Below are 20,719 nucleotides of genomic sequence, written 5' to 3'. Positions count from 1 at the left end.
TAGGGCACCAAAACCGGCACCGCTGGGTTCACACAGCGAAAGGGGTTCAGAGCGGGTGGGAGACACGGGGACCTGATGCAGGTGGCGGGGATCGCAAGGGAGAAGGCGCTTGTACTGCGAACAGCAAGTTTGTAAATGTGAAGCAGTGGTGAAGGGGGGGCAGGGTGGCAGAGACAGAGCGTGGAGCATCTCCGGTGGGTGGTCTCTGTGGGAGAAATTCGCCCCATGTGGAGAGGGAGCACACGAGCCCTCTGGGCTGTAGGGTTGCCACGTGTCCGGTTTTCGACTGGAACGCACGGTCGAAAAGAGACCCTGGCGGCTCCAGTCAGCACCACTGACCGGGCCACTAAAAGTCCAGTCTGTGGCACAGTAGGGCAAAGGCAGGCTCCCTGGCTCCACGTGGCTCCTGGAAGCGGCCGGCATATCCGGCTCCTAGGCGTAGGGGCACTGCCCCGTCCCGAGCACCAGCTCCACAGGTCCCATTTGCCAGGAACTGTGGCCAATGGGAGCTGCGAGGGTGGTGCCCACATGTGCAGGCAGTGCGCTGAGCCCCTTTGCCTAGGGACCAGACATGCCGGCCACTTCTGGAAGCTGCCTGAGGCAAGCACTGCTTGGCTGAAGCTCGCACCCCAAACTTCCTCCCAGAGCCCGCACCACTTCCTGCACCCCAGCTCCCTGTCCTAGCCCTGATCCCCCTCCTGCACCCCAAATCACTCATCCCCGGCCCCACCCCAGAGCCCGCACCTCCAACCGAAGCCTCCACCCACTCCCACACCCCAACCCCCTCGGCCACAGCCTGGAGCTCCCACCCCCACCCAGAGCCTGCACCCCCTTCTGCACTCCAACCCCCTGCTCCAGCCCTGAGCCCCCTCCTGCATTCTGAATACCTCGGCCCCAGCCTGGAGCCTGCACCCTCAGCCAGAGCCCTCACCCCCTCCGCACCCCAGCCCCCTGCCCCAGCCTGGAGCCCGCACCCTCGGCCAGAGCCCTCACCCCCTCCCGCACCCCAGCCCCCTGCCCCAGCCCGGTGAAAGCGAGTGAGGGTGGGGGAGAGCGAGCAGCGGAGGGAGGGGGGATTGTGTGAGCGGGGCCTCAGGGCTGGGGCAGGGCAAGGGTGTTCAGTTTGTGCTGTTAGAAAGCTGGCAGCCCTGATGGACCGGTGTGGGGCTGGAACGGTTCACAGGCCTCGTGGGCCGGGTACATTTCAGCCGGTGCTCAGAGCAAGGGCGGGACTCCGGCTATTTAGACAGAAGCAGCTTTTTCGCAGATCCATCTGTAGTGCAAGTGGCAGGGTTCGTCGTTCCACCGGCCGCCCTCGTGCAGGTGGGCGCAGTCCTCATCTCTGACGTGAAAACTGTACATGTTATTGGGCTCCCCTGTGGCCCAAAACCTGAAAGGGAAGGAAGAGAAGAGCCCTCAAGCCACTGGGCCACCGGTTCCGGCTGAGATGCTCCCATCTATGTGCTGCCTGGTAACCGGGTCCCCCCTCAGCATAACCTAGAGCAGCCTCAGGGTTGGTCTAACTTACGCTCAGGCCCCTGCGGCGTTGTGGGCAGCCAAAAATAGCCAAAGCCCAGCCCTGCTCCAGCCCCACCCCTACGTATGGGGCTTTTCTGCTCTTCTCCAGGCCCTTGAGCCTGGGCAAGTGTGCGTGTGGGAGATTACGTTCCCTTTATGGCCCCTTGATGGGACCGGAGCTGCATGAAGGGGCCTCAGGAAAAGGAGTGAACAACATGGCCTCCAAGGAAGGCAGGCTGCCCTCTCCCTGAAAGGGGGTTTGTGGCATTTTCACCCCAAAACCCAAGGGTTTATTATATCCCCCCACAAACAGACAGATGTTTTTATTTTGAATTATCCAAATCAACACAGGGCTGGGGAAAGTGTCACCTGCTAGCAGAGCAGGCCTCGTTACTGGGCCACAACCTACTACCAGTTAATGGAGCAGCTCCTTTGGCTCAATAACGCCTAGCGTGTAGATAGTACCTTTCATCAGGGGAGAGAAAAGCACGTTACAAAGCATCATTTGGCCATTATGCAGAAGGGGAAACTGAGTCCCAGAGCGGAGCAGTGACTTGCCCAAGGCCACCCAGCAGGCCAGCACGACTGTCGGGAATGGGAGCCAGCAGGGCTCTAACCACTGGGCCAGGAGGTTATTTGTTACAGGCCCTCAGTTCACATCGATGCAGTGGAGGATGTCATGTTATCAGTGGTAGAAGCTGCCACCTACACGGGCTATGGCAGCACAAACTTCTCCTTGCCATGGTGTTTCAGACCTGCCCTGCCTTGGAGAGACCCCTCTGTAGGCTGAGAAGGGCGCTCCATCTCCTTGGCCCATTCAGTCCTCGACCCCTCGGCTGTGATGGCCGACAAGCCCCCAGTGCAATATGTGGATGCTTTTCCCACTGGGAACTGGGCTGAGACCCACCAAGGTTGTTTCATACCGAGGGCACCCAGCAGCAACGCCATGTAGTTGCTACAGACCTGGGCCAGATTCAAACCAGGGACCTGCGGGGGACTGATAAAGGCTCGAGTCGGTCAGTTGTCAGGGCATGAAATGTGGTGCTGTCCCAGGCCTCAGCCTCGGAGCTACTGAGGTGGAAACAGGGGCAGCTGGGGAAGGCCGGGGCAGGAAGGGGAGAGCAGAGGATCGCCCCATGCTTACGTAAATGCCGCAGGAGTGTTGTCCACCCAGTGCCAGACGCCTTCAGTCCCTTGGTCTGTGAAGCCGAGCCAATGACGAACAGAATCAGCTTTATTGGCCAAGTAATTCTAGAGCGGATGACACAGAGGATTGGGTGATTAGAACTGGAGCATAAGCTAGGCCTTATGGCGGCCCTCTGCATGGGTGCATTTTACCGAATGGGGGGAGTCGGGGGGTCGTACCTGCTCCATTTGATCGTTGATCACCACCAGGTCGGCAGTCTGGCTCAAACAGGAGCTTCTGGCCGCCTGCCAGCGCTGGGCAGCCGTGGAGAAAAAGTAGCATCTCCCTCGGTACTGCTCCCAGCCAGGCTGGCACCGGGAAGCGCCTGTCAGAAAGAACACAGCAGAGCCAGCGTGTGACTAGGGAGGTATGGGCAGGAGGGGCTCCCCACCCTGGATAAACCCAGCGAATGCCTTCAGCAGCTGCCAGGTACCGCGGGAGCTTCCTTCAAGCAGGCCCTGTCCCTGGAAAGCATTTCAGCAAGTGCTCAGCTGAAAGGTCACTGGGAGAATGTTATTCACCCACTTTATGCTTCCTCTAAATGTGGAGGAAATTCGGAGTCATTTCCCAATGGAACAAATCACTATTTACTCTGAGCTTGCCAGCAGGTTTTTAAACACTTAGCTAATGAGAAGAGAGAGATGGATGGGTAGATACGATAGAGACTTTGCTTAATACGCAGCTGGAAACATTAAACGGACTCTTACAGCACAATCCTTCATATAACTCTGAGGGAAGAGCGCCCCTTAGGATCACGCTGGGGGATTGCGGTCAGCACTGACTGTGAGGGAAGAGTGCCCCCTACAGACTCCCCTCCCTATGGCTTCGATGAATATGAAGGCCCCCAATGTTCGCGAAGGGCTTAGTGTTACTCAGTGTTATTATCTGTATTGCCATAGCCCCCCCCAATCTGGCCCCGTTGTGCCAGGCGCTGTACAGACGCAGAACAGAAAACGGTCCCCCTGCCGGAAAGAGCGAGCCGAGGCTGGCGTGTATCTCACCATTCCCTTTCTGTGCAGCATCCAGGATCTTGTAGGTCTCGGCCCTGATGTCATCTCTGTCATGTTTCGCTTTGGCCAGATCCCTGGACACTGGAAACACAACACGCCGTCGTGTATGGGAACGGGGTCCCATCCCTTTAAATAGTTTGGGAGCCTCGAGTGGCGCTCACCATGTTCTGTGTGTCCAGAGCCGCCAGAAGTTAGCCAGGGCCAGAGCTGTGTGCAACTCGGCCTGGCGTGTCTGTGTACAGACCGTAAACACCGGGATTTGGGGCCTGGCTGTGACACTGAAACAGGGCCCCTTTCTCAGCAGCGGGAGGTACCGAGCTTGTTACAGTCGGTCCAATACAGTCATTAGGGACTGGAGACCCGGCCGAACACTCCAGCAGGACCCCAACCTTTCACCGGGGTCAAATTTATTCAGCTCAAACCTGCCCCCCTCTCTCCCTAAACCCCAGCAGAAGCCCTGCCCCTCCCCCCACTGCCCTGCCCCCCAGTTCCCTACCCCTGGCTCCCCAACACCCCGAGCTTATTACACCAGGGTCTCCTCTTTCTGCCATGCCCTTGAATCTACCTGCCTCCCCTTGGCCCCTAATGGGTCCCTGTCCCCCATCTCCTCCCAGCTTTTCCCCAAATGATTTTGGGGAGCAAGAAACAGCCCAGACTGTTCCCTGAAGGCCAGACTGGGAACACACTGGGGTGAGAATCCCCGGCACTAAAGGGTTAATCGGCTTCCCCCCCCCCCCATTTAGAATGGGGCCCTGGTGCACACAGAGCCCAGAGCGCAGGCTCCGGGGGTATTGGCTGCATCCCCGCTGGGGTCCACAAGGGTGGGGCTTGGCCCTGGGTTTCCTGCCTTGGTGCCTCCATCTCAGGGAACGAATCACAAATGTCACTCGCTCAGGCTGGATCCAGTGTGGGGGGGATCCCAGATTGCCATGGCCACCCAGGGCTGGGATTCTCCATCCCCATCTCAGCTTCCCGCTGCTGTTTCCCACCCCCCCTTCCTCCGCCTGAGCCCTGCTCCACACCCCCGCCTGCCCTCACCTTCTGCTCTCAGCATGGCCTGGTCTGACTGCAGCCTCTCCAGCTCCTTGGCCAGCTCCTCCCCTGAGAGACAGAAACAGAGCCCATCACACTCCTGGGGAATCTCAGGGACCAGGGCTGAGCGGGAGCGGGGAGGGGTGGAGATTGGTCAGGAAATGGGGAATGGGGTAGGGAGGGGCTTGTGAGGAGGAGGGAGGAAGGCCAAAGGGGTGAGATGAGAGGTGCAGGGGAGTCATAGAGGGGACGTCGGGCTGTGGATCGTGAGGACTCGGGTACGTACCAGTGCTGCGCATGGTGGATTGATTGAAATGAAGCATCCCCAGTTGCTTCGACATCTCGGAGCCTGGAAGAGACAGAGCCTGGTGAGCTGGGAACCATCTGTCTCCCCCACACTTGTCTCGTGGGGAAGGACCGTGTTCCCCAGCAGAGCGGGTCTATGAGGGCCGCCCAGACTGGTTTCCTTCCCTGGAGGAGGTTGCATGTGGGTGGATTTGCCCTGATGGTCATTAAGGCTCCAGATGGGAGTGAATTGCCCCAGGCCAGGCAGTGAGGCAAGGTTAGAACCCAGGGCCCCCTGACTCCCTGCCCTGTGCTCATTCCCCCAGACCCACGGCTGTCGGACAGCCCTGCCTAGGGGCGAGTCAGCTAGTGGGATTAGTTAGGGTCCCCCCTAGACTAGTGAGTAATGGGGCACCTCGTCAAGAACGTCCTTTGCAAACGGAACGCCCTGAAAAGTCGAGAGACGAAGCTGAGACTCTACAGAGCTGCGGTGCTCAGTATCCGGGCCACTGGGACTGAAATGTGGCCCCGCACCATCAAGATTGGCAAGAAATTGGACACCATTCAGATGAAGCGTCTTCAAATGATCGAAAGCATCAAATGCCCAGGATGCAAGTCGAATGAAGGGATCTGCTTTGTAACGAATCAGGTCCTGCTCTACTAGACCGTCGCCCAATCCTCTCTCAGGTACCATGGTCATCTGCTCCGAAGTCCTGCCAACTTCCCTGAGAGACTCTCTGTGACTCGAGGAAAGCTGGATGGGAGACCTAAAACACGACAGCTGGACGGTGACAGAGACCCGTCCCTCACCGGCATCCTACCTCGTAAAGTGCAGCTTTGGCTCAGGGCAGAACATCACGGAGGCCCAGAATGCCTTCAGTCACCTCTATGCTGTCCAAGCAACAGCAAGAGAACTGACCAGCCCTCTAGCCTAGGGACATTTGCACTAGTGTCTCCATACCCTGGTGCAAATCTCTAGTGTTGACACATGGCACGGGGCTTGCAGAATGCCATTCCCTTTTGTAATTCGCCAGTGTGAGACCCACTGGAGTGAGTCCTGCTTTGCACCAATGAAGCACGTCTACATGAATGGGTTTGCATCACCTTTTAACCATCGGGACAAAGTCTCCAGCGACGGGGCGGATTTTCCGTCACTCGGAGCCTTTAACAGATTGGGCCTCTCTCCCGTAAAGCACCGCTATACTCAACCACCCAATATGGAATCGCTGGGTGGCCTCCTCTGGCCTGGGTTCTGCAGGAGGTCAGAACAGATGCTCCAAACAGTCTCTTCTGGCCATAACATTCACGGGTTTGTGAGCTACCAGGTGTACATTTCCCTGCTGCAGACGGGCTCTTAGCTAAATAAAGCCTGATCCAAATGCCATTCAAGATCATGGGAGTCTTTCCCTCAGGCTCAACAGGCTCAGATCATTAATCAGTGAATTGGAGTGCAACCAAAACAATAAGAGGCTTGGTACATCCTGTTCCCTTGTGCTCCCCCATCTGTTTGCCTGCCTCCACCTCTTGTCCCTGGTCTAATACTTAGGTCGGAAGCTCTTTGGGGCAGAGACTGTAGATTTGATCTGTATTTGTGCAGCGCCCAGCACAATGGGGGTCTGGGCTGTGATTGGGGCTCCTAGCTGCTACTGTAATACACCTAATAGGGTTATGCTGGAGGGTACTATTGACTGCCCTCATGTGGGATCCACAGACAATGACAGACCTCGTTAAAGCCAACGGGTGTCAAGTGCGGGAGAAGAAATCAAGCCCCTGTATGCCGTGAAATAGATGCAGACAGTGGATGTGACTGCCCAAAGCACCAGGCTGCCTGACAGGGCAGAGCTGAGGTGGGCCGGCCTGAGGGTGTCACTGGTTGCAGCCCCAGGTGCTAGGAAACCGGCTGCCAGCCGCATGGGTGGAAGGCCGAAGGAGCTGTGAGTGGGACCCTGGGAGGAAGTGGAGACAGAGCTCCTTGGGCACAGAGCTCGCTGGAGGGGCAGCTGTGGGGATTTCTGAGCAAGGAACCTAGCTGCTTGTGTTAGTTCCTGTCCTGCTCAGTGGAACAGGACCCCGGGTAACTAAACAAAGTCACAATGAGAACAAACCTGCCTGGGAGCAGTGTTTTCTCCCCCTAATGGGAAGAAACCTGGCAAGGCCTCAGATTTTGTCTTGGGCCAAAATACCAACAAACGGACGCCTGGGAGTAAGCTGAATTCTTACCGTTGGCTCTGAGCACAGATTGATCAGTCCGCATCTGTTCCAGCTCCTTGGACATCTCTGCGTCTAGAAAGAGGGACAGACATCAGCTGTTGTTTATATGGTTTGGGGGACTCAGAGTAGGGATAGGTTTTCAGTTTGGAGTCATGGCCCAGGGAGGAATGTTGCATTTCTATTTCCCAGCTTCCAACTGCTCACTTGTGTCTGGGGGAGACAATCTCCCAGTCCTCTCTGAGCCACCTCTCTGGAGCAGTCTGGCCAACCGCAAATGTTAAAAAACCCATGATATTGGGTTAAAAATCATGAGGTTTGTAAAAAATAATAAATTTTGGATCCTTTTCTTTGCCTTCTGGTTCCTGAGCTGTTATGTCACTTTCTCAGGCTTTTCTCTGCAACTAGAAACTGTCTCGATTTTTTAAATGAAAGCTGAGAGTGTCACCTAATCACATGACTCCAGGAGCTGGGGCTTTAATTCAACCACCTAGAGTTTTCAACACTGAAGCTGTGTGTAATCTCCCACCAGGGGTCATCAGCAAGCTTTGAATATCTGACCCCTGCAGCAAAGACCTCTAACCACTTGAGCTAAAGGAGTAACTCTGTTAGCCGGCAGCAGTAGTTGGGCTGTCATCCAATGTGGAGCAGCTGCCAGAGGGGGTCCCAACACGCACTGTACTAGCTTGTCGAACATGGGGATACATTCAAGCATCACACCCCAGTATGTTCCTGCTCAGATTGCGGGTCCTGGGAAGGGGTCCCGCCAGAGGCGCTGTGATTTCCCTGGGGCTGCTGGACCTCCTCCCGGACCCAGGCCCCACCCTCACTCCACCCCTTTCACCAAGGCTGCGCCCCACGTCTTCCAGCCCCCACTCCTCCCCCTCCCCCCAGTGCCTCTTGCAGGTTGCTGAACAGCTGATCATGGCAGGCAGGAGGCGCTGGGAGGGATGGGGAGAAGCTGATTGGCGGGACTGCTGGTGGGTGCTGAGCACCCACTATTTTTTTTCCATGGGCGCTCCAGCCCCAGAGCACCCACGGAGTCGGTGCCTATCGGCCCCACTGCTGTGAGCTGGAGGTCAGGTGGCCTGACTTAATGAGCCTTGTCTTACAATTAGCAGTACTAGGGCACAGTGAAGTGCATTATGGGGGATTATACCCCAACCCCTGCAACATCCCACGCTGGCCATTGACAGAGACACGGCTCGGGCTCGGAGGGACATGTGGGGTGATATCTTGGCCTCTTTGAAGCCAATGAGAGTTTGACCATTGACTTAATGGAGCCAGGATTGCACCCCTGGACTTTTCCTCTGGGCCGGTTCCTCTGTCATGGGCCTAAACACTCTCCGGGATACTTACACTTCGCAATCGCCACGGCGAGGAGCACGGCCCATAGCACGAATGACACAGCATGCAGGGCGTAAAGGGTTAATATGGACTTTGCCGCCCCCTTTGGGCCCCTAGGAAACTGCAGCCAGGCACTCCCTGGAAGGGAGCAGCAGAGATGGGGTGGTTAGAGCACGAATCCCTGCCCCATGGGGAAGGCATTAGGGAAATCAGCAGTCACTGTTATTAGCCTTCACTAACTCAGAGTGATGGACGCGCCTCTGGGGTCAGGCACCTCTGGGCACCGAAGTGCAATTGACACCGAGAGCTCGGGAGGGACATCAAGTAGGAATTGGAACATGATTTTGTGTATTTCCATCCAGCCATCCCCGTTCTATCTAATCTCTCTGTCTCCAGGATATCTAGAGCCCATCCACTGTCTCGGGCTTCCATCACTCCTGTTGCCCTAGCAGTAAGAGAACCCCATTTCCTGGGAGTCCCCTGTGTTTTCCCAAGGATCCTTCGGGGAACCGGGCTGGGCGGAGCATGTGAGATGCTGTGAGGATTCCCAGGTGTTTCACTCTCCGCCCCTGCCCCTTTCTCCTCTGTCCCCTTTGACTAGCTTCCACCATCAGGATCCAGTTCCATGGCTCAGGTCTCTGCGTACATCTCCCCCCGCCCCATCGCCTGCTCGACCTGTGATCCCCTCTTGATGGCGGCCTGTACCCCAGCCCTGGCCTCCTCTCCCAGTGCCCTGAGCTTCCCCGACACTGTCCCCCAAGAATCCTCAACATCGTGCCAAAAACTCATGCGCCATGAAGACCCCCAGCCAGGGAGGCGGCCCCCAGCTCTGTGCTGTCCCCTCTGCTGTAAGCTCCTACAGGCAGGGACCAGTCATTGGCTCAGAAGGTTGTTCTCTGCACAGTGCCCTGTGCACCCCAGCCACCCCTCAGCCTCAGCCCACTGTGCTCCTGTCAGCGGGGGGCTGGGGAGGGGACGGAAGCAGTTGTGTCCCCAACCCCCACATCAGCCCCATCCCACACATCACCCCCCCTTCGCTTCCCAGGAATGAAAATAAAAAAGAGGAAGAAAAAAACTGAAAATCCGCTGTAAATGCAGAATTGTTTGTACCCAGGAAGCACGCGACGCCTTCCCATTGCACAACCCAGGGTCATGATGCCTGGTCAGCAGGACTCCGGAGCTGAAACTCATCGGACAGGACATGTATCTCTGGGCCTAGGAAAGCCACTGGGGACAAGGCTACTGATGGCACGACCTGGGATGTGTATGAGAGCCCTGCATGGGACTATTTTTTTTATCCCGCTCGAGTCCTGCTCTGCAATACGCAGGCCCACCCGCTCCCATATTGTTACTTGTGTTTTTATCCCACTCCCACCCGTAAAAACCTTAGATCCCGCAAATCCCGCAAGAGACACAGATCCCCCAACGCTACTAAAAATAAAAACTGAAAAACAACAGTCAGGTAATATATATATATATATAAATGAAGTTCAGATACAATTTTAGCACTAAAAGAATCAAACAAACCTGGCTTAAACCATGTAAAAATACTTTAACGCCTGTTATTTCTAGCCCTCGCTTAAATTTCACTATTAAAACCTTTAGTTAAAAAACCCAACTTGCTTTCCATTGCTGACATTCTATTCATTGCAAACCGACGAGAGATTTCGTGTTTTCCTGCAAATTCCCGCAGGCTGGTTTTTTTGCCCACCCAATCCCGCCCGCAACACAGTACATTACCCGCTCCTGCTGTTATGGCAGCGGTTCCTGTGGGATCCCAGCCCCTCTGCAGGGCTCTAGTGTGTATAACGGGCTCCATTGCCCGGCAACTTGTGCATCAGCAGCAGTAGTGCTGAGTGCAGGGTGGGTGCCAAATCTTCTCTCTCTCCTTAGCCATCCCCAGTCACCTTCCCTCTCCTTCCAACACACCCCATCTCTCTACCTATTTATTTTCTTTTCATTAAAATTAAATCACACAAGTCCCTGTAATTTTGGGGGGGGGGATTTCAGTGCCCCATGGAATTGGGGTGAGGGAAGCATGTTAGGAAAAGAAAGGAATGAATCAGCGAGAGAGAGAGAGAGAAATGAGGAGGCGAAAGCGTGCTGAGGGGAAAAAGGAATGAATCAGGCTGAGAGAGGAGGAGGATGATCCTGAAAAACAACTCCCCCAACACCTGTAGCTGTGCCCACCCCAGCCAACACCTGCAGCCAGACAGCCGGACTGGATGGTGCTTAGATTGAGCTCTTGGACACTCTGTTTACCTTCCCCAGACCTGAAGACGAGCCCAGTGAAGCTCAAAGGTTTGTCCCTTGCACCAAGAGAAGTTGGTCCAAGAGAAGATATTACCTCACCTGCCTTGTCTCTCACACATCTTGGGACCAATACCTTTACAAGACTATCTATCTATCTATCTATCTATCTATCTATCTATCTATCTATCTATCTATCTACTTTTAGATCCCTCATTGCTGTACTACCCAAACACCAAACACGTGACAAAATGCTGTTGAACCAAGTTTGGAAGTCTCAGCCTGGTTCTGTCCAGCGCCCTCCAGCTGCGATGTCTGAAAAGCCACATGCCAGAGTAGAAACCTGCTCAGTTCCCACCCCATCCCCTTCCAGAGAACAGGGGCCCAATTCCACAGAGCTCACTCAAACTGCCCAGCCCTCGGCTTCAGTGGTGTGTGAGGTCTGTGGGATCGGGGCCTGTTATTAAGGAGTCAGCTGATTGGGAGGAAGCGATGGTGGGATCTCCCACGATTGCAGCCCGGGTGTTACCTGATCTTCCAGACACCATTTCTGCCTCTTGTTCCTTGAGCTGCACTCGGTCGGACTCTTCACACTTCTGGTAAATGCTGTCTAAAGCCATCGCTCTGAGCTTCTCCCTCTCCCAGCTCTGCGCCGCTGGGTTTTATAGCCGCTGAGCCTCCGAGCAGCTTTCCTTGAAAAGGAAACACGTGCACCCAGTCACCCTTCCTCTCTTCAGAACTGCAGAGATCTGTGTCCCTGTCACATCTCCCCCAGCGGCTGGGAACCTTCGTACATCAGTGTTCCTGGAAAAATGTGAGGGGGTGCAGCTCCCCTCCCCCAACAGTGACTCAGTGCCTATTTTGCTTCAGTCTTCAGTTAATGGAGACCAGATACTCAGCACAATTCATATTAACAATCAGGGGGAAGGAACACAAGCCAAACTAGGGAATGACCAGGTTAAGGAATAGTTCGATAAGTTAGATGTATTCAAGATGCCAGGGCCCAATGCAATTCGTCCTACTTAAGAAACTAGCTGCTGAAGCAATCTCACAACCATTAGCCAAGGAATGGTCTCTGTTGCTGCCTGATTGTGTACTTCTGGTTCCAAATGAGGTGTGTGGTTAACCGCTCTGAGGTTCTACTGTAGTGAAAACAAGAATAAGTTTATCATCAAACAGAGATTCCCATAATCGAGAGTGAGAATATTGGAGACAAATGGTCACTGTCAGGCTGTCTGGAGCGGCCCACAACCCTGAGTGCCAACCTCGGGGCAGAGACTCCAAACTGGTGCTATGGTCTCTGATTAGCTTTCACTAACCCAGTAAGAAGAGTGAATTCCTGAAGCGCTATAACAGTCTTACCGCGGAGTCACAGTCCCTGTGGGCATTCCAGTCTATCTTGCCAGGCACCAAAGACAACGCTTGTAGCCAATCCTGTAATAAACTAACTAAAGGTTTATTAACTAGGCAAATGAAATAAGAGTTAAAGCAGGCAGCTACATATGCAAATGAGTTACACTCTGTGGTTCTAAAAGGTGACAGAGTTGTAGCAACCTGTCAGCACTGAATGTCTTTTAGGGCTAACCCAGGTTGACCCAGGGGATCTCAGCTCCTGTTCCCTAGCTCCAGCCCTGTGAGAGTCCAAACAGCAGAGAGAGAGAGAGAGAGATGAAAAAGTTTTTTGTCATCTTGTTTTATTTCCTTTTTCCACAATTCAAGCTGATGGGTGGAGCCCTTTTGCATGGAGCCTCTCCATGGGATGTGTTTTGATGTCCCACAATGGCCCATTTGGATTCAATTGTCCCTCCTGATGGGCAGGAGATAACACCTTCTGTAAGGATTCAGCATTTTACATTAGGTGAAGCTTTTTCCCTGGTTGGTGAGTTATTCAGAACATTACCTTGTAGCATGGCATAGGGACAGAAATAGGATTAATCCATGCAGCAATTACAGGCATTTCATAAAGTCTAAACACTAAACACATTGTCATAAGTCCAGTACCCATCTAGAACCATGCTAACACACAGGTAAGTGGGACTGGTTGTTAGCAGTGAATTTGTCAGTGCTCGGCTGAGGCCTAAAGCCTGGCAGAGCTGCCATCTAGTTTGCCAGCGTCACAGTCACACACAGAGAACAAAATCCTAGCACACTTTCTAGAGCCTAAGCTTAACTACCAAGCCATTCCCCTGGCTCCTGCAAGATAGCTTAGCCCGAGGGCTTTTCCTGGCACTTTCAACCAGTCAGGCAGAGATCTTTTCTCATAAGATCAAGCCTGCTGGTGACTTGTCCACACAGATTGAAGGAATCACTGGGGGTTCATCCACACCCCAGATATAGCTCCAAACATTCATTCTCTGACTCCTAAACAGGATAACTCCTTTGACTTTGGTATTTCCTGCAACCTGAGAAGGTAGGAATGGGCGACAGGGCATGGATCATTTGATCATTACCTGTTCTGTTCATTCCCTCTGGGGCACCTGGCATTGGCCACTGTTGGAAGACAGGACACTGGGCTAGATGGATCTTTGGTCTGATCCAGTCTGGCCGTTCTTATGTTCTTATATTCTCTGCAGGCTAACGACTAGCATTGCGCTCAGACTGCACTTGGGCGCCCTTTGTGAACCATCCAGTCCTTCATTCCCACATGACAAACCCAAGTGAGATAATTATCTCTCCCCTCATTCCGTACCCGGAGTGCGTGGATTATCGTTTGGTGACCTGCCTTAACTCACAGACCTGGAGACGATAATTGCCAGGATCTGTACATACCTCTTGTCTTATTTTCCACACAGATGTCTCATAATGATCACGGCAACCTGCCTCACCCTGTCCCCACCGCACCCCCTCCTCCCTTCCTTTCCTCCCCCCCCCCCCCCCGCGCCTCCTGCATGCTGCTGAACAGTTGATCACAGTGGGGGGGAGGCGCTGGGAGGGAGGGGGAGGCGCTGATCCATGGGGCTTCCAGTGCCTGTACACACATTCTGTGAGGATGCATTTCAGTGAAGCAGTGAGTTCCCAGAGGGCACTCTTCAGCACTTATTTTGGTTGCACTGAGCAGTCACTTTACAACATTGGTGATGGGGAAAAACGTAAGACTGGCGAGTTATGGGGAAATGGAAGTTTCCTGTAGAAAGTGAGGATCGGCATTAATCTATGGAAAGCCGGAGCCAGTGATTTCCTTGCAAATGAGATTCTAAATCAAAGACAAACAGAGTGATATTTCTCAGTGCCTGCTTAAATAAAACCTACTCCCTCTTCAGGAGTTTGTTGCATTCCCAGGAAGTAGGAGTGTAGAGCGGCGGTTACTCACTGCTGCAGCGCCTCCTGCTGGCCACTGTCTCTCTACCGGTCCCTGCTTTCTGGTCTCCAACACTGTACACGTAACCTGGCCCAAAGCAACAGACTGAGTAACAGCAATGGAGGCAGCAGTGAAAAAACGTTCAAGCTTTGCACTTAAAATGCAGGGCCAATCACAGTGACTCGGGAGCCTGAGAGGTGTTTCCACAGCAGTTTGTACCTTTAAAATGGCAGCATCTCAAGCCCCAGAGGGCAGGGACGGATTTACACCTTATGCGGCCCTAGGCACAGCATCTTCAGCGCCCCCCACCTACAACTGACCTTCATGTTGCACACAGTTTTAGAGAGGTAAAGTGCCCCTAGAATGCCTGGCATCCCTAGACATTTGCCTCCAATGCCTATAGACCCCCTATGGTATGTCTACACAGCATCCTAAGCCAGGACTCTGACTCAGGTTTAAGACCAAGCCCCACTTCTGTCCACACAGAAGTTAGTTTGACTTAGGCTTGCAGAGCCTGCTAGGGGGTGGGGTCAGAGCCGAAGTCCCACTGTGATGCAAGTCAGAGCCCAAACGTTTTGTAGTGTGGATGCAGCTCAGCTCCATGTCACCCGACTTGGGTGCGGAGAGTCTGCCAACACTATCTAACAATCCCCAGGGACTGCGCTTCCCAGCCCTTCAGTTCCAAAACTTGCCACTGCTTCCCAGGAACCTTATGTAATATGGAGACACTGATAATGGCCTCCTTTGTAAAGGACATTGAGACCTTCTGTGGAAATGAGTTACAGAAGAGGTGGGTAGTCTTAGGGTGCAGGTCCAGCACAGGCTGGTCTGGCCCCTCTTCTCAACAAGGGCTCAGCTGCTGCTCTGGAGGTGAAAGTCCCTTGGTATCTCCTCAGCCACAAGGCCTTGTCATGTCCTAGGGACGATCCCCCATTGGGTTCCTGACCAGGGTGTCGGTTATTCCTTCTCCTGAGAATCCACCCTTAAGATTGGAGACTTTTCCTCCATGTTCTTCATTGCTGTGTAAGTGGGGTTGGACTGAGCTCCCCTCTGACATGGAGAGATGAGCTGGGGGAATAGACTCCAGGAACAGACTGTGTTTCCGGAAGCACCCTACTGTGCCTAGGAACTCAGCAGAGGGAACTGCTTTGCCAAAGTGACCCCTTTTGGCGGGTGTTGGGTTACAGATGAATTTAGTACGGAGTGCAGGGGAATGGCATGTTTTGTCACCCTAATTGTGTGAGTATCTGAGTGTCTGTTGCGGGGCCAGTTTGACTGTGTGCTTGATTGTTTGAAAAGTGTGAATTGGGGGTGCTTTGTTCCAGGTGGGCCTGACTGTTATAAAAAGGCAGCCAGTTGCAAACCAGTTGAGCGGCGAACAGCAGAGAGGCTAACAGAGGGAGTTTGACTGGGGAAAGCCCACTGAGACTTTCATCTTGCAGGCTTTTCTGAGTAGTTACTGCAACAGCTGAGGAAGCTCTTAGAAGGAAGGTAATATGGATGGTGAGCGATCAGCTGTTGTGACCTATACAGGATGTGCCATGTTTGTCTTTCTTCCACAGGACAGAAGCAACTTTGTCTGTACAAAGTGCAAGCTGGTCTCCATATTGGAAGAGAAGGTTCAAGATCTGGAGAAACAAGTATCAACCCTGCATTGCATAGAGAAAATGAAGATTTCCCGAACAGACGTCAGGATATGCTTCTACAGGCACAACGTTCTGAAGAATCGGAGCAGGTTGCGCAGCGGGGACAGAAGGATGGTGAAGAAAATTGGCAGCATGTGACCTCCAGAAGAAGAAAGATGAGCTTCCATGTACCAGCAATGCAGATACAGGTGAGCAACCATTTTCATGTTCTCTCCACAGGTACTAATGTGGAGAGTGGACTAGATGATAGAGAAGGGAACAGAAGGAGACTCCACCGATTGGAAGGCATGAGATGCATTGTCCTAGGGATGGGGGTTCCACGACTACAACTCCCAAAAGAAGGAGGCAGGCGGTGGTGGTCTGGGACTCCCTCCTCAGGGGGACTGAGTCATCTATCTGCCATCCCCACCGGGAAAACCGAGAAGTGTGCTGTTTGCCAGGAGCTAGGATTCACGATGTGACAGAGAGACTGCTGAGACTCATCAAGCCCTCGGATCGCTACCCCTTCCTTCTTCTCCACGTGGGCACCAATGATACTGCCAAGAATGACCTTGAGCAGATCACTGCAGACTACGTGGATCTGTGAAGAAGGATAAAGGAGTTTGAGGGGCAAGTTGTGTTCTCATCCATCCTCCCTGTGGAAGGAAAATGCCCGGGTAGAGACTGTCAAATCCTGGAAGTCAGCGAATGGCTATGCAGGTGGTGTCGGAGAGAAGGCTTTTGATTCTTTGACAATGAGGTGGTGTTCCAAGGAGGAGGATTGCTAGGCAGAGACAGGCTCCACCTAACGAAGAAAGGGAGGAGCATCTTCTCAAGCAAGCTAATTAATCTAGTGAGGAGGTGTCATAAATATAAAGGGAAGGGTAACAACCTTTATGTATACAGTAACATCAAATCACTCCTGGCCAGAGGTAACCCCTTACCTGTAAGGGGTTAATCAGTTCAATTAACCTAATTGGCACCTGACCAGAAGGACCAATGGGGAAAGAAGATACTTTCAAATCGGGGGGGGGGGGGGGAGGGGAGGAAGGTTTTGTTTGTGCTATTTGTTTTGTGAGAGAGGGACCAGGGCAGGAAAAATCATTTCCTAAAAAGATCCTGAAATGATACATCTAAAATTACAGAAATTGTAAGTAATAGCAAGGAAATGTGTTAGCTTATCTTTTGTTTTACCTTGTGAATTTTCCCTATGCTAAGAGGGAGGTTTATTCCTGTTTCTGTAACTTTGAAGTTGAGCCTAGAGGGGAATCCTCTGTGTTTTAAATCTTTTTATTACCCTGTAAAATTACCGTCCATCCTGATTTTACAGAGGTGCTTCTTTTACTTTTTTTTATAATAAAGTTCTTCTTTTAAGAACCTGATTGGTTTTTAGTGTCCTAAAAACCCAAAGATCTGGTCTGTGCTCACTTTGTTAACCTATCAGTTGGTTTATTATTCTCAAGCTCCCCAAGGAAAGAGGCTCCAAGTGGCCCCTCCCTGAATGTTTGTTTAAATCACTTGGTGGTGGCAGCAATACCATCCAAGGACAAGGAAAGGAATTTGTGCCTTGGGGAAGTTTTTAACCTAAGCTGCTGGAATATAAGGTTAGGGGATCTTTCATGCAGGTCCCCACATCTGTACCCCAGAGTTCAGAGTGTGGAGGGAACCCTGACAGGAGGGCTTTAAACTAGATTCACCGGGAGAAGGAGACCAAAGCCCTGAAGTAAGTGGGGAAGTGGGATACCAGGAGGAAGCACGAGTAGGAGAGCGGAAGAGGGGAGGACTCCTGCCTCATACTGAGAAAACAGGATGATCAATGAGTTATCTTAAGTGCCTATACACAAATGCAGGAAGCTTGGGAAACAAGCAGGGAGAAGTGGAAGTAGTTGTACAGTCAAAGAATTATGATGTGATTTGAATAACAGAGACTTGGTGGGATAACTCACATGACTGGAGTACTGTCATGGATGGATATAAATGGTTCAGGAAATACTTGCTGATCTTAAACACAAAAAAGAAGCTTACAAGAAGTGGAAGATTGGATAAATGACCAGGGAGGAGTATAAAAATATTGCTCAGGCATGCAGGAGTGAAATCAGGAAAGCCAAATCACAATTGGAGTTGCAGCTAGCAGGGGATGTTAAGAGTAACAAGAAGGGTTTCTTTAGGTATGTTAGCAACAATAAGAAGGGCAGGGAAAGTGTTGGCCCCTTACTGAATGAGGGAGGTAACCTAGTGACAGATATCAAGTATCAGGGGGTAGCCGTGTTAGTCTGTATCTACAAAAACAACAAGGAGTCTGGTGGCACCTTAAAGACTAACAGATTTATTTGGGCATAAGCTTTCGTGGGTAAAAACCTCACTTCTTCGGATGTTGCATCCAAAGAAGTGAGGTTTTTACCCATGAAAGCTTATGCCCAAATAAATCTGTTAGTCTTTAAGGTGCCACCAGACTCCTTGTTGTTCTAGTGACAGAGGATATGGAAAAAGCTAATGTACTCAATGCTTTTTCCGCCTCTGTCTTCACAAACATGGTCAGCTCCAAGACTACTGAACTTGGCAGCACAGTATGGGGAGGAGGTGACCAGCCCTCTGGGGAGAAAGAAGTGGTTCAGGACTATTTAGAAAAACTGGATGAGCGCAAGTCCATGGGGCCAGATGCACTGCATCGGAGGGTGCTAAAGGAGTCAGCGGATGTCATTGCAGAGCCATTGGCCATTATCGTTGAAAACTCTTGGCGATCGGGGGAGGTCCTGGATGACTTGAAAAAGGCTAATGTAGTGCCCATCTTTAAAAAAGGGAAGGAGGAGGATCCAGGGAACTATAGGCCAGTCAGCCACACCTCAGTCCCTGGAAAAATCAAAGAGCAGGTCCTCAAGGAATCAATTCTGAAGAACTTAGAGGAGAGGAAAGTGATCAGGAACAGTCAACATGGATTCACCAAGGGCAAGTCATGCCTGACTAACCTAATTGCCTTCTATGATGAGATAACTGGCTCTGTGGATGAGGGGAAAGCAGTGGACATGTTATTCCTTGACTTTAGCAAGGCTTTTGATATGGTCTCCCACAGTATTCTTGCCAGCAAGTTAAAGAAGTATGGGCTGGATGAATGGACTATAAGGTGGATAGAAAGCTGGCTAGATGGTCGGGCTCAATGATTAGTGATCAAAGGCTCCATGTCTAGCTGGCAGCAGATATCAAGTGGAGTGCCCCAAGGGTCGGTCCTGGGGCCGGTTTTGTTCAGTATCTTCATTAATGATCTGGAGGATGGCGTGGACTGCACCCTCAGCAAGTTTGCAGATGACACTAAACTGGGAGGAGAGGTAGATACGCTGGAGGGTAGGGATAGGATAAACAGAGACCTAGACAAATTAGAGGATTGGGCCAAAAGAAATCTGATGTGGTTCAACAAGGACAAGTGCAGAGTCCTGCATGCAGGACAAAAGAATCCCATGCACTGCTACAGACTAGGGACCGAATGGCTAGGCAGCAGTTCTGCAGAAAAGGACCTAGGGGTTACAGTGGACGAGAAGCTGGATATGAGTAAACAGTGTGTCCTTGTTGCCAAGAAGCCTAACGGCATTTTGGGCTGTATAAGTAGGGGCATTGCCAGCAGATGGAGGGACGTGATCATTCCCCTCTATTCGACATTGGTGAGGCCTCATCTGGAGTACTGTGTCTAGTTTTGGGCCCCACACTACAAGAAGGATGTGGAAAAATTGGAAAGAGTCCAGCGGAGGGCAACAAAAATGATTAGGGGGCTGGAGCACATGACTTATGAGGAGAGGCTGAGGGAACTGGGATTGTTTAGTCTGCAGAAGAGAAGAATGATGGGGGATTTGATAGCTGCTTTCCACTACCTGAAAGGGGGTTCCAAAGAGGATGGATCTAGACTGTTCTCAGTGGTACCAGATGACAGAATAAGGAGTAAAGGTCACAAGTTGCAGTGGGTGAGATTTAGGTTGGATATTAGGAAAAACTTTTTCACTAGGAGGGTGGTGAAGCACTGGAATGGGTTACCTAGGGAGGTGCTGGAATCGCCTTCCTTAGAGGTTTTTAAGGTCAGGCTTGACAAAGCCCTGGCTGGGATGATTTAGTTGGGGATTGGTCCTGCTTTGAGCAGGGGGTTGGACTAGATTACCTCCTGAGGTCCCTTCCAACCCTGATATTCTATGATTCTATGAAAGGGCAGCAGAATTGTGCTTAGCCTGCTCTGATTGACACTCACAGGCTAAGCATGGGGTGGGGATGCCAAATCCCTGTGAGAGTGAGAGAGAAAGAGGGTCGGAACAGGTGTTTAAAGGCAGAGCTGATTAGACACACTGGAGAGTCTTTGTTTTAAGTGATTGCTAGAGCTGAAATCACTGAGAACCAGGTCTAGCTGCAGAGCCTTAAGGCACTGAGGCAACTGTGCCACTGTGGTGCTTTAATGGAGATGCTCTAAACTGGGGGGAGAGAGCTTCTCCCATCGCTGTAGTTAATCCACCTCGCCAAGATGTGGTAGCTGTGTCGATGGGAAAAGCTCTCCTGCCAACACAGTGGTGTCTACACAGGGGGTCAGGTTAGCATAACTATGTGGCACAGAGGGCAGGGGTGAGGGTATTTTTCACCCCCCTGAGTGACGTAGTTACACCAGGATAGGTCTGTAGTTCAGACCAGTCCTCGGTTGTATATGTGGTGGTGGCAGCTGCAGCCGAGGCATTTCTCGACGCCATCTCCCCACCTCCCATCCCTCCAGCACGCGTTGAATTCACATGAATGCTCTGTACTCTGGGCCTTTACCGACCAAAGACAGTAGCTATCAGTCGGGTGCAGGGGAGGGAAAGGGCAAAGACAGGTTAAAGAAGAATTTGTTGAACTTTCACACCGCAAAGGGAGAAACTGAGGCAAAGGGCACTGCCCAATATATTCTGGGGTAGGAGTTTGCTCACGGCTAAGGCTACGATTATATCATGGAGGT

The 20,719-nt window shown here is 52.2% G+C and overlaps 2 protein-coding genes across 2 annotated transcripts in view; both read right to left on the bottom strand.

Annotated features, from left to right (window-relative positions):
* Window positions 1-1,242: 1,242 nt before the first annotated feature.
* On the bottom strand, window positions 1,243-11,456 carry LOC135891623 (C-type lectin domain family 17, member A-like). The gene is made up of 9 exons (XM_065419233.1): window positions 11,366-11,456; window positions 8,599-8,724; window positions 7,252-7,314; window positions 5,033-5,095; window positions 4,753-4,815; window positions 3,706-3,795; window positions 2,884-3,029; window positions 2,663-2,769; window positions 1,243-1,390 (listed from the first exon to the last, which is right to left on the bottom strand). Exons 1-9 carry the CDS (start codon window positions 11,454-11,456, stop codon window positions 1,243-1,245), a joined length of 897 nt encoding a protein of 298 aa, XP_065275305.1.
* A 2,682-nt stretch (window positions 11,457-14,138) lies between these two features.
* LOC135891945 (adhesion G protein-coupled receptor E3-like) overlaps window positions 14,139-20,719 on the bottom strand; it is a 47,189-nt gene continuing 40,608 nt past the window's right edge. Inside the window, 1 exon segment of the mRNA XM_065419631.1 lies at window positions 14,139-14,221. Within this exon segment, the coding sequence (XP_065275703.1) occupies window positions 14,139-14,221 (83 nt within the window).

The sequence above is a fragment of the Emys orbicularis genome, chromosome 19 (assembly GCF_028017835.1).
Source record: "Emys orbicularis isolate rEmyOrb1 chromosome 19, rEmyOrb1.hap1, whole genome shotgun sequence".
Classification (NCBI taxonomy): Eukaryota; Metazoa; Chordata; order Testudines; family Emydidae; genus Emys; species Emys orbicularis.
The sequence above is the reverse complement of the archived record's forward strand: the minus strand, read 5'-3'. Positions and strand labels throughout refer to the sequence as shown.